We start from the raw sequence: 14497 nt of genomic DNA on the forward strand, positions 1-14497 counted from the left end.
GATTCCAAATACTCACTCACACTCTTGCTATTCCCATTTTTTAGAACACAATGTGGGATTCCTCTGATCTGGATCCCAGAGGAAGCTCGGCAATTTCTTACCTTCAACATCTCTGCAGTGAATTCAAGGAACAAGGCTCTGTATCTTGTGCACACCATGGTACAGTTATGTCATTTAGAGATTTGACAGCTCAGTTTGGAACAGCAGCAATCAGATACTATCCAGTAAGGTTTATTGAGATGCTATATTCTATCCCAAACTAAACCCTGGCCACCCTCTTTAAGGCAGATGTAGAGGAAATGTCAAAGTCCAATGCACAAGTCTCAATTAGAGACCACAGTTCAGCCTTGTCACCTTCACAGCTACACCTGTAGAACCCATTCATGTTTGCAAAAGGAGGGAATTTTTATTTAGGTGAAGGGCACTAATGATTTACAGGAGACGCCCCCCCCGCCTCCCCCCCCCCCACCCCTCTCCATCTGAGTGAAGTGTGTTCAAACTATACAGCCCTCTTAAAATTAGAATTGCAGTCTTTCCCAGAAGGTGTCTTTGTAAAACAGGAAGCATTAACCAGAGTCATTCAATGTGCCAAGTCTTTCTCCTGTTCCTCCAGCAGATAATTCCCATTCCAAGAATTCTAAAATGTAAAGTTCGTAGGTCAGCTCCCAGATTCTAGGTGTGGAGCCTCGGCCTGTGATGTTGAGGAAATTGCATTTCCATTAGTGCAGTCAAACCCTATGTCCAATTGAGCAATTTCCAACATCAAGCCACCCCACAAAGTCCAGATCCACAAGGTGAACCACCCAGCTCCTGGGCTTTGTCTGACTCTGGAGAAAGTGCAAATTTGATCAGCTAGAACAGAACCAGTGTGTTAGTTTGTCTAAGTCTTGTCACTCCAAGTCCTGAAGGTTTATAGTGCTGCCAGTAAACTGGGAACTGTTAGCGCTGTCATCTTCAGCTGATGGATGAGGCTCCTGTAAAGACAAAATGAAGCATTAGTTACTGACAGTAATCCTATACCTAAACCAAAACACAGTTATCAAACACCTCACTGAACATGTTAGAGCTCCTGTAGTCACAACAGAAAGCGGAGGTCCACCATCACAAACATCTTGAAACTTATGAAGGGGTTGGATAAGAGGAACATAAAGGAAATGGCTCTACCTCTGAGGAATTGAAAATGAAGGATCATAAGTATAAGACAGTCAATAAATAAATTTAAATACTATTGAACATAATAAACCAACAGGGAATTCAGTATTTACTTATTTACCGAGAGACTGGAACTCACTGTAACACAGTGTGGTCAAGATGAATGGCACTGATACATGTAAGAAAGAGGCTAGATTAGCAGAAAATGTGGAAAGGAACAGAAAGGATACACAGAGTGTGTGAAGAACATAATACATGGAGCATAAACAGTAGCTATTTCTGCCACCTCCAGCAGGATGCTATCACTTGACTCACATTCCCCTCCTCTCCCTCGTCAGCCTCTGGGACACCCCAGACTCCTCCTCAATCATTCCCAACACCTGCACAGCACCTTTCCCTGCAACCATAGAAGGTACAACGCTTGTCCATTTACTTCCTCCTTCCTCACTGTCCAAGGCCCCAGACACACCTTCCAGGTGATGTGGGGATTTATCCAACTTCACGCAACCTAATCTACTGTTCTTGCTACTCGTAAAGTGGTCTCCTCTTTGCTGTGGAGATGAAAGAGATTGGGTGACCACTCTGCAGAACACCAACGTCTTGTCTGTAAAAGACTCGAGCTTCCAGCTGCCTTCCACTATAACCCCCCACCCTGTTCCCTGGCCAACGGCTCGGTCTCAGGCTTGCTGCAGGGCTCCAGCAAAGCTCAGTGCAAGTTGGAAAAACAACACCTCATTTTCCACATGGGCAGCCTGCAGCCTTTGGGGCTCGGTGTTGAGTGTGAGGCCTGAACACCTCCTTCCATCTCCACCCTGCAGGCCCTGCCATCACATCGGCTGCTACTAAAACCAGTCCATTGTATGCCACTAATGGTCTCCATTAGAATCTACTGATTCTAGGCTGACCTTTATTCATTCCTTTGTCTGTCCAAATGTTTCTCTCTCTCTCTCTGGGCTTCATCTCCACCCATCGTTTACTCCTCACCCCTCCCCAACCCCACCTTCAGTATATATCCCAAACTTTTCCTACCTAAAATCAGTTCTGAAGGGTCTCTGGACCTGAAAATGTTAACTCTGCTTTCTCTCCTCAGGTGCAGAGTTTTTACAGCAATTTCTTGTTTAGTTTCATTCTGAAATAACAAATCAACTCATTCAGCTATACCAAACAGGAATAAAACACATGGCTATACATGACAAAAGCAGAGCTAGGCCTGTCAATCCTGCAAATTCCTCTCCTTTTAATGGAGAAGATTCCATAAACACCCCACCTTCAAACATGGGGGAGTCCAGCATAGAGCAAGGCCAAATAATTTGCAACAGTTTTCATCCAGACATACCAAATGGATCTTCCTCCTGAGCTCCTCCCTGTTAGAAATGCCAGTGTTTAGTCAATCGGATTTGCATCATGGGATACCAAGAAAGAGCTGAATGTACTGAGTACAATAACAGCCCTGGATCCTGGCTCTATCTGGCTACAGTGTGGCAGGGTTGTACTGACAAACTAATTAAGCTGTTCCAGTACAGATACATCACTAACAAAATTCTTAGTTCTTAGGGGTAAACGAATCAAAGGAAGAAAGTGGGAACAGAGGATTATGATGGATGATCAGCCATGATTACAATAAATCATGGAGTTAGCTCACGGGGCCAAATGGCCTTCTCTGGTTCCTACGTTTATACTTCAATGTAATGAGGAAAATTGCTCAGGTATGTCCTTTTAATTTAAAAAAAAGGAGAAATCAGTCTAACCAATTACTACGTCATCATTCATGCTCTGTTTGGATTCACAAAGGGACACTTGGTTCATTACAGTCTTGGCTGAAACACCAAAAAAAACACGAGCTGAATTCCAGAGGTGAGGTACAAGTGATAGCATTAGACAGCAAGGTACCATCTGACAGAGTGTAGCACCAAGAGTCCCTCACAAACCAGAGACAATGAGAATGGGGGGGTGGGTGGGAACGTAAATAAAGCACGGCCTTGTGATTCCAGCAGTGAGGGGCTTCAATTGTTAAAACACAAAGGCTAAAATTAACAAAGGTAACAAAGTCTGGATCAGAGTGCAGTGTGACTGCAAATCTTGAAGCTATTTTAAAAGATAGTCAGGATTCAACAACAAACAGGGCGTGGAGATTAATGAGCTTGCAGAAGAGCTGTTTCAGAATCAGATATTACAATACAGATAGCCTTTTGGCTCACTGTGCTTTGTGCTGACTACTTGATTGGTCCTAGTCCTCTGCACTTCCCTCTCAGCTGTGCACATTATTTACTCAATCCTCTTAGAATGATAATACTGAGTATGTTCACTTTCAGCACCATGTCTCTCCATTAACCTCTCTGTGATAAAGAGGAGTAATCCAAGAAGAGATTTTATTAGCTAATTCCTTTGCAGGGGAGTACCTGGAGAATATTAACAGGAAGATCAACGGTGAGCTGTGAATGGGATGTTGGAGACTGTGCTGAAAGCTGGAAAGCCAGATCCCCATCGCTCGATGGATCATCCTTAAAAAAGATTTAATAACATTAATAAATCAGAAGGTACAAGCAAACTGAATGTGGCCATTCAGCCCATTCATCAAAAACAATCCCTACAATCAATGAATTCTGAAACAATGGCAGGTTTTTGTCTCTATAACTGTAAATGGCGGGTCCCAGCAACAATCCTGGATTTTGCCCATCCTTAATTTAAAATGGTATCCCAATATTAAATAAATGTTGACCAAAGGCAACAGCCACTCCTCCAGGACAGGTAGTTGTCCTAGAACATCGCATTTCTGAAATATGATTTGGGACGCAATTTGAGCATTGCAGACTATTTATTGAAAGGTTTTTACTTTTTTTACAAAAAAACCCAAAAAGTTAGAAAACTACAAAAATGCAGAAAAGTAGAAACGAAACCACATTATTATATTACAGTAATATTAACAAACTACTGACTACTCTTCAGGATACAATCGTCTCATATTTACTCACCTTAACCCAAGTTAAAATAAACTCAAATTAAATGAAATAGTATTAAATTACAATCCAATTAAATTACATTACACTACTCCACTCGCTGCACCTCCACTGAAGCTCCCGTCTACAAGAGTAACAACTATTATACCTGTATTTACTAGGTCTCCCAGGGTCCTCGGACCACCATATACGGCCCTCGCGGCGATATGAAGGCCCTAATCAGTATCACCAATAGGTCCGTGTCTATGTATTTTAGAAATGGCCGCCACGTCTTGTAAACTTGCTCTGTTCCATGGTGTACTATACTCATCAGAGAATCTTGGGGGGAGCGGGGGGAAAGGAGTACTCCATCACAAGTCTGCGCCACCCTGCAAGACCTGGAGGTTTTTCTGATATCCAGCTCATTAGAATGTTCTTCCTCACACAGTGTGTAAGAATGTTAAATAACCTCTCCCTGTGCTCACCCAGAGGGGGCAGATTCGGCAGTCCCAAACAAAGTGATACCAGATCTGCCTTAACTTCAATTCCCAGGATTGTCTCCAGCTCATTTGCTAGGGCACCCCAGTATCCACGAATCTTGTAGCAGGATCAAAAGCAGTGTGTGAGGGTGCGTATACTGATTTTACATTTGGGCCATTCCGGAGAAGATCCTGCCTTAAACTTCGCTAACCTCTGCATTGCGATACGGGCCCTGTGAAGGATCTTCAATTGCATCGCCTGTGCTTTACTGCATATTGAGATTTTCTTTACATTCCCCATATATCCTCCCATGTTTCCGATGAGATTTCTTCCCATAACTCCTGACTCCATATCCCATGGAGTCTCTCCATAGCCCCCAAGGCGTTCCCTCTCTGCAAATGGTATATGATACTAACTGAGAGAGCGTCCCCACATCGAAGCACTGCTCTATATCCAACTTGGAGAGCTGGCCCAAGAACGTAGTCTTCTTCTGTGTGTAATCCCTAACTTTGGAAGTATCGGAAAAGGTCCCTATTAGGAATCCTGTATTTCTAACTTAATTGGTTAAAAGACATCAAGACCTCTCCCTCAAATAAATCTCCCTAACAGCAGATTCCCTTACCCTCCCATGCTTTAAGGCCAGAGTCCACTGACTCTGGTCTAAATCCTGGGGCTCCCACTAACGGGGTGAATGGTGAAGTCTTAAGCAAATTGCACTCACCCTGCCGCATTATCCTCCATGCGTTCACTGTATTTATGATAATTAGGCTCTCACAGGGCTCACCTTGTCCATAAACAGTACATGGTGAGGGGACATCTTGTCTCAACATCCAGCTACATCGACCTAGAGTCCTTATGCACCCAGTCACCCCCATATGACAGCAGGGCGCCTGTTTGGTAGCTCTTCAGATCTGGGGGGGTCCAGCCCCGCCCCCCCCATATCCGATGGAAGATGCAGCTTGGTAAATTTAATTGGGGGTGCCTGTGGCACCAAATAAAGGATCCAAGCCAAACGGTAAACCTCTGCAACACCTGTCCGAGTAACCACAACAGGAGCATCCTCATAGGATATCACAACCGAGGAGGAGCATTCATTTTAATCAGGGTATACGGCCTAGCCATGATATGGGTATTCCCTCCCACCGCTGCAAGTCCTGCTTTACCCTCTCAAACAATTGTACAAAGTTAGCCCTGTATAGCTGACGGAAGGTAGGGGTCATAAAAATTCCCAGATGGAGAAAACTGTTCTGCCCAAAAAAGGAAACTGAATTCCGTGCTCTAGCTCCAGCACTTCCACCAATCCCCCCCCCCACGGGCACGACTTGCAACTTTGCAAAATTTACCCTGTATGACAAAAAACTGCAGAATTACTTAGTTTTTTGTATTAGCTGGGGTACGGATTTTTCCGGGTTAGCTGGAAATAGAAGGACATCATCCACAAAAAGAGTAATTTTTGTGTTTTCCAATTCCCACTTTTGGGCCACTACTTTAGGTTCCTTCCGGATGGTCTCACCAACGGCTCAATTGCGAAGGTAAAACAGCAGCAGCAAGAGAGGACATTCCTCTCAGCTGCCTTGCCCCACAATAAAATTATTTGATTTGACACCATTCCTGATAACTGCTGCCTCAGGGTCACTGCCACCTACCTGGCAAAGGATCCCCTAGACCGAAGCAATCTAGAACATCAAAGGGATATAACCATTCCATCCGATCAAAAGCCTCTGCATTCAGGGAGACCACCAAGCTTGGAATCAATCTCTGCTGACACACTTGCACTATGTTCAATACCCACCTGATATTGTAGGAAGAACTGCAGCCATTGATAAAACTCATCTGGTCTTCTCTTATAATAAAAGGCAATATCTTTTCCAACCTCAGAGGCAGCACCTTTGATAAAATTTTGAAGTCTACACTCAACAACGAGATGGATCTGTATGACGCACAATCCTTGGGGTCTTTCCTTTTCTTTAAAATAAGGGAGATATTAGCATCCCTAAGAGAGGACAGAAGGCTGCCTTGGCGATATGAATGAATATACATCTCCAGAAGTGGTTCAGCTAACATGTGTAAACTCCTTGTAAAACTCACTCAGGAATCCATCTGGATCGGGTGCCTTGCCACCTTTTGCACCTCTTGTGTTGTCAGAAGTGCATTGAAAGGGGAAGCCCAGGTTTTCAAAAAAGAACCTGCCCACAGCCCTCCGACCAGTATAACTCTGCACAGAATTCCCAAAATCTGTCGTTAATCTTTTTCAGTTCGCAAGTGATGCTGTGAGTTCACTCCCCAGTAGACACAATGGACTGTGAAGCATTTTTCTTCCTAGCCAGATAAGCCAGGTATCTACCTGGTTTATCCCCATATTCAAACAGCCCTTGCTTTGCAAAGGAAACCCTGCCCTTTGCCTCTCGTGTGAGCATTGAGTCCAGAGCAGCCTGGAAAGCCGTGACCCGCTATAACATAATCATGGATGGTCTGGTATAATATACTGACTCGGCTGCCTTCAGCCAGATATCAAGCATCAGCTGCTACTCCCCTCTCTGCCTCTTTCTCTTTAGATTACTTACGTGTGGAAACAGGCCCTTCGGCCCAACAAGTCCACACCGACCCACCGAAGTACACCCACCCATACCCCTGCATTTGCCCCTTACCTAACACTACGGGCAATTTAGCATGGCCAATTCACCTGGCCCGCACATCTTTGGACTGTGGGAGGAAACCGGAGCACCCGGAGGAAACCCACGCAGACACTGGGAGAATGTGCAAACTCCACACAGACAGTCACCTGAGGCGGGAATTGAACCCGGGTCTCTGGCGCTGTGAGGCAGCAGTGCTAACCACTGTGCCACCCCCAAATTATTGAGTATCAATTAATCAGACCCCTTAAATATGCCTTGGTGGTCTCCCAAAGCACTGATGTATTTCTGCCGTACCTCAAATGATGTCCCAAAAAGCCCTCAACTCCCTTGTAACGTACTGTACAAAGTTGCCATCCCTCAACAGAAACAGATCCATGCACCACGCAGTGTATCTGCTCCACTACCCTTGGTCATAACATCCTAGTCCACTGGTGTATGTTCAGAAATTGTTCTACTCCCAATCCTGCAGGCCCCAACACCAGGTCCAATCAAACCAATGGGACAAAGAACAAATCAATTCTTGTGTAGCACTTGTGCGGGTTAGAGTAAAAGGTAAAATCCTCCCCCATTAGGGTGGAGACACCTCCACACATCCAATAGCCCCAACTGCTTACACAAGTCCATTAACTGTCTAGACTGCAGAGGTGTACCCGACAGACCCCTTGGTATCCAGTGTACCCCAGGGTCCATGAGACGATTAAAGTCTTCCCCTATAATCATATGGCATACCTCAAGAGCCATTTAGAAATGGCGCCAACTAAAAATTTGAGAGGGTGTGCCGGGAGACAGTAAACGTTCAGGATGCCAATAATCTTCTCAGTGATCTCACCCAGACCTGTGCATCATGATCTGGTGGGCCCACTCCACACTCATCCAACCCGACTCGCTCTCCAGCCCCAGCTACTCTGGGAGCCACTTCTCCAGGAACTCGACCAGATTCTTGACTTCCTCGCACGCTGGAAGACCCACAACATGTACGTTGTTTCTCTCTGATCTCAATTTGACGTCGTCAACCTGTTCCAGCAAGACCCAAACCTGGCCTTCCAAGGTTCGGATCCGCCCCTCAGAGTTCTCCATCATGATCTCTGACACCGCGGTCCTTTGCTCAACCGCTTGTACGTGTCGACCTAATGACTGAACCTCCTGCTCATCATTTTTCAGCATGGCAGAAATTGGTTCCAGCGCAGTTTCAATTTTTTCACGGAGTTTCATGAACTCAAAGAGTAGATGCTGCTGCTCCACGGAGCTCACAGGCACCATCACGGGAGTCAAAGCAGCGACTGCGGGTGTACCTGACGTAGTGAGGGAGTGCTTTGCCTGGCGTGCTCCTCTTGCTCCCTTTCCCTTGTTGCCTTCATTTTGACTCCAAAGCATCCAAATTCAAATTGAAAAGGTTCTAGGTGTTCTGCCTGCTTTACATTGACAATTTTTCTTAGGGGTGGTGGTGGTGTGGGGGCAGCACATAGCCCAGCACAGCAGACTTTTTACACTGCCGCCATCTTGAGTCTCCTTGACTGTCTTAATAAAGCGAATTCCCATTCGCTCTTACGTGATTCCCATCCCTAGCAGTAAGCGGAAGACTGGACTGTGTTGGCATCACATGATCAGTCAGCTCATGTGCTTTCTGGTGAAGAGCTTCATGAAAGGTACAGTGCTGTAGTCAGTGATTTTAGTGTAAAATTTACTGTATTACTTCATTAAAATGTGATTGAAAAATGTATTGTGACTGTGCTAACCACTATTTTTGTTTTGATTTTTACTGATATCCTTGGTAGTTCGCCCCCTAACCGGGTTTTTCCCATGGGCCCTATTAGTTCTATTATGATATTTTCTGTAACAGAAGGTCACATGGGAACACAACTGGCGTGTGATTGGAGAATCACAAGATCCTTGTTGCCATTAGACTTAACACATCGAACAATACGTGCATCAGCCTGGGCCGTGCTGGCTGATCTGATGGCCAGTGGCCATAACCGCTCATTTGGTGGTCTTTCAAAGCCTTTCATACAGTTGCAATCTTCCATTCCATCTCCCTTGTCATCCTCTATTTCAGTAAGAGAGCTCCCCTTTGAAAAGTCTCTCTTCACTGTTGTCCATCCATGGTTCAAGAATCCCGTTAACACAACAACTGGTGCAAATCAACTCATTATTTTCAACTAAAACACTGAACCTCAAGAGCACCTGACTGAAATCAGTCACTGCTCAAAACAACAGCATCAAGAGGAACACCTGAACCAGACAAAGGGAGATCCTGCTCCCACAGGCAGGGAGCTTCCAAAAAGCTCATTAAAAATCTGTCATAGACATGAGGTTGACTACCCTGAGCCTGTCATATTGTGAAGTTAAGGTACTGTAACAATATGGTTATATATTACATTAGGAAAGGCTAACTGAAGTTTCAACATTATTGCCACCTTATCAAAATGGCAGAACCTAATGCTCAGTCATTCTGGAGACACATTCTGACATTTTACTCAGTCTCTCTGGGAGTGCAGGCATTCTTCAAGTTCACCTCTTGGATCAGTCTAAGACTGCAGCACATCCGGCAGTAATGATGCAGGGCACTGGTGAGATCAATGTGGAACACTAGGCACAGTGTCGGGCCTCTTATTTAAGGATGGACATAAATGCACTGGAAGCATGTCAAACAATTACTAGACTAATGGAATAGATGGTTTGTCTTACACAGAAAGGTTAGACAGGCTAGGATTGTATCGGCTGGAATTTAGAAGAGTAAGAGGCAGCTTATTTGAATTTCTCCACCTCCCAATGCTCTGCTGAGACCATCTGTTCACTTAGCAGCCCCAGGCCCCACACAGACGTTTCTTTGCCCTTATCCTGACAACAATTCAGACAGGCAGGCAATGCCCCCCTCTTCCTCATAATTATCATCAACCTTCTAAAACAATTTCAACTCCTTTAGCTCTCAACATTTCTGCCCAGCCATCAACCAATCATGGATTCTCAACACAAGTCTCCAGACAGCTCCACTTTGACTTCTACCGGCCGTAATCACCTTCAAGCTCCCTCAGTCCAATCCCTAAACTAATTATCCAGTTATGATAGAATTACTCTGATGCCTGCCAGGGAACATGAAAACATACAAACAAACACAGTAGTGCCATAATTTTTTGGAATATTCCTAACTACTTGCTGTACTTGAAGATCCCTCTACATTGCAGTGTTCTATCATCTCTCTTCTAGACTAGGCCATTTATTGCCCAGAGCTGAAAATGTGTTGCTGGAAAAGCGCAGCAGGTCAGGCAGCATCCAAGGAACAGGAGATTCGACGTTTCGGGCATAAGCCCTTCTTCAGGAGTATTACGAGTCAACCATATTGCTGTGGGTCTGCAGTCACATAGTAAGGACAGCAATTTGTTTCCCTGAAGTACAGTAGTGAGCAAGATCACAGTTTCCAACAATCGACAGAAGTTGTCTTAATTCCAGACTTCTATCTGCCATGGTGGGATATGAACATCTCCCTCTCTGGATAAATTTACTAGTGGTACCACAAGGCCATCGCCTCCCAACTGAATGCCTTTTGAAATACACTCATCAGCTAAGCTTCTACAACCTTCTGGGCTACAGAATTCCAAATAGTCACAAGTCTCCAGTGATGAGATTTCTGATGCCCCCTAATGCTGAGGCAGGACTCCATTTCTCAGCAGAAGAAACAGACATTCAGTATCTATCAGTGTCAAGCATCTTCAGAATCATGCACTTTTCAATTCAAACACTTATTTGTCTAAACTCCAGAGAATGGAAGAGCAATTTAAACAGCCTCTCATCACAGAATGCCGCTTATTCCAACAATCAATGCAGTGAATCTTTATTGGATCACCACAGATTTAACATCCATATAAATGTAGACTCAAACCTTCAAGTATCCAGGTACAGTCTCACCAAAGTCACGAGACCATAAGGCAGAGGAGCAGAAATGGGCCATTCAGTCCATCAAGTCTGCATCACCATTCAACTAGATCATGGCTGACCATATAATCTTTAACTCCACTTTCCTGCCTTTTCCTCGTAACCCTCAATTCCCCTACTGATTAAAAACCTGTCGATCTTAACCTTGAATTTACTAACGATCCAGCCTCTACAGTCCTCCGCAGCAAAGAATTCTACAGGTTCATTACCCCTGAGAGAAGAGATTCCTTCACATACTTGTTCTAACTGGGTGACCCTCCCACTCTGGGATTGCACCCTCTGGTCCTCGACTCTCCCACTAAGGGAAAAATAAAATTCATACATACCCTGTCAAACCTTCAAAAAATCTTGAACATTTTGATCAGGTCTGCTCTAATTCTTCTAAACTTCAATGAATACAGGTCCAACCTACTAACCTTTCTTCATAAAACAATCTCTCCATACCCAGTATCACCCCTGTGAACCTGCTATGGGCTGCCTCCAATGCCAGTATAGTTTTCCATAGATAAGGGGGCCAAAACTTACACCATTTTCTAGGTTCACTCTAACTAGTGATTTATGTACGAGAACTCCCACTTTCATCTGCGCTGAAGCTTTCTGACGTCTTTCTCCATTTAACAAGGATTCAGCTCCTCTATTCTTCCTGACAAAATGCACTACCCCACATTATAGTCTATCAGCCAAGTTTTTGTCCACTTGCTTACCCTGTGTATATCCCTCTGCAGACTGCATGTCATCCCCACTACCTGCTGCACCACCCACTTTTTACACAATCCACAAATTTAGAGACAGTACATTCAATTCCCCATCCAATTTATTAATACACATTATAATTATGATTCTAGCCATAATCCCTGCAGCACCCCACTAGTTACTGGCTACCGTTCTGAAAACGCTTTCCCTTACTCCAACTGGTGTTTATTAGCCCTATACAATTGTGGCAAGATATCCGTACTCTTGTATTAAAATATCTTTGTAATAAAGCTCAGCATAAAATTATATTTTAAATAAATATACAAACAGCTGTAGTTAAGACTTCCAAAAGCGGAGACTTACATAAAATAGGTCTTTAGACCAAGCTCAGAGGCCAAATGTTCCGTTGCTCAGTAACTGGGAAATCCTACCTGCAATAGCTGGGTCTGGACGTAGGCAGCTCCCGTTGTTGGGTCACGGATTGTCAAACCACCAGCAGGCAATATAACATTCCCAAAGCGACTGTTCTGGCTCACAGCAGCAGATGGAGTAGCCTGTCCCCTGTTAGTTTTCTTACTTTGCCCAGCACCGTTTGCATTCTCTTAAAATGGAAGAAAGAAATTGGTGAGTTAGCACCCAGGGAGCAGGAACACTGGTGGATGGGGGAGCAGGCAATTGGAGGGAGAAAATAGCTAACTGCATACTCCTCACAGAGCTTTACACCTGGCCTCACTTACATTTCTTGATCCAGCATGTTTTAATGAAAAAGTTATCAGAACTCTAGAAATCCCCCCTTGAAAGAACCAAATTTCTTTCTTTTGTATAAGATTTCATTTAGAACGTATTTCTTTGATGAAGCTTTTGATCATTGTCAATGGTAAATCTAAGTTAACCAGGGATTTTTAAAAATTAATTTGTGGCATGTGAGCATCGTTAGCTGAGCCAACATTTACTGCCTACCCCTAGCTGCTTCTGAAGTGGTGGCGAGCTGCCTTCCTGAACTGCTGAAGTCCACGGTCCAGTTGAGTTTCTGGTTATGCCCCAGGATGTTGATAGTGGAGGATTCGATAATGGTCATACCACTGAATATCAAGAGCGATCCCTTCACTCTGAGGCTGTATCCTCGGGTCCTAGTCTCTCCTACTGGTGGAACCATCTTCTCCATGTCCACTCTATCCAGGCCTCTCGGTATTGTGTAAATTTCAATGAAATTCCCCCAATATGCTTCGAAACTCCAGCAAGTACAAACCTAGAGTCCCCAACTACTCCTCACACGACAAGCCCTGCATCCCTGGGGTCATTCTTGTAAACCTCCTCGAGACCCTCGCCAATGCCAGCACATCCTTCCTTGGATACGGGACCCAAGCTGCTCACAGGATTCAAAATGCTCTCTGACCAAAGCCTTCAACAGTCTCAGTAGAACATCACTGCCTTGTATTCTGGCCCTCTCATAATGAATGCTAACATTGCATTTACCTTCCTCACTGCCAAATGAACCTGCTTGTTAAACTTAAGAGAATCCTAAACTAGTGTTACAACATGGGGTAAACCCCTCTGCTAATTCGAACCAGACACACAGAGAAGCTCACTTTGCTGTAATCTGTTAATATCCGAGAGGTAAAGAACTATTCCAAATATCCCTATTTAAAAGAAAAATTAACAATTTTATTCTTTAAGTCCAAAAGAGAACATTAGATAACAACCATTTACAACTCCTTTCTCTTAAACCTATCTTTTACCTCCCACTCTACAATACTGGTTCGATAAAAACCCCAATTAAGATTTGCAAAAAAAAATCACATTTTAAATCCAGCCAGCGGGGTCGATTCCCCACTGTAGATTTAAATCCAGCCAGCGGGGTCGATTCCCCACTGTAGATTTAAATCCAGCCAGCGGGGTCGATTCCCCACTGTAGATTTTCCTGCAGTGGCTTTTCTTTGGTCTTCTGCTGCACAAATTTCTCACGGACAGGTACCTTTCAGAGAGCTATTCTGCCACCAGACTGCTTCACTGTTCTCCCCAACCGTTCAAAATACCTGATTTTATATACCCCAAAACATCGGACCGTCTCATTGGTTTGATGTCATCCAAAACAGTAAAATTCAAATTCAATTGGACTTTGGCGTCTGAGGCATCATTTAAACTGATTGGCTGAATTTGAATTCGTTGCGTACGATGCCAACGCAGCTCCAACTATTTGTTTCACAACCAGGTTACATTTTTAAATTGTTCAGCACAATGTCCCAGCCAGAAGTTTCAGCTCCCTTAAAGGTACAGTGCACGTCTACAACTCCATAACACTAGGAATTCCAAATTCTTTTGTGTTCCAGACCTCCAAAGTCTTTTGCCATTTGGGAAAAAAGTGTCTATTTCCCATGCTAGCTTTTTTTAAAACTATTTCAGCTCTGTGGCAACAATTAAAGTATCTGTATCTAGGTACCCAGTACCTAAGATGCCCGAGAGAGGTGACATTACAAACTTTTCACTACACTCATTCAAGTACCTGTGACAATAAAGGCTATTCCACTTATCAAAATGCATAACCTCACACTTTCACACAAACTGCCACAATCTCCTAGCCTGCCCAAATCCTTCTGCAGCCTCCCCACTTCTTCAACAGTACCTGTCCCTCTACCTATCTGCAAACGTAGCAACAACTCCTCCAGTTCC

The 14497-nt window shown here is 44.2% G+C and overlaps 1 protein-coding gene across 1 annotated transcript in view; it reads right to left on the reverse strand.

Moving 5' to 3' along the window:
* Positions 1-475: 475 nt before the first annotated feature.
* The window catches only part of si:dkey-156n14.3 (zinc finger protein ZXDC), a 30476-nt gene continuing 16454 nt past the window's right edge, over positions 476-14497 (reverse strand). The window contains exons 8-10 of the mRNA XM_060835823.1: positions 12259-12428; positions 3552-3653; positions 476-974 (exon numbers count right to left, since the gene is read on the reverse strand). Of these exons, the coding sequence (XP_060691806.1) occupies positions 891-974; positions 3552-3653; positions 12259-12428 (356 nt within the window). The 3' untranslated portion in view covers positions 476-890. The remainder of the gene's footprint in view (positions 975-3551; positions 3654-12258; positions 12429-14497) is intronic.

This window comes from Hemiscyllium ocellatum, chromosome 14 (genome assembly GCF_020745735.1).
Source record: "Hemiscyllium ocellatum isolate sHemOce1 chromosome 14, sHemOce1.pat.X.cur, whole genome shotgun sequence".
NCBI classification, from domain to species: Eukaryota; Metazoa; Chordata; class Chondrichthyes; order Orectolobiformes; family Hemiscylliidae; genus Hemiscyllium; species Hemiscyllium ocellatum.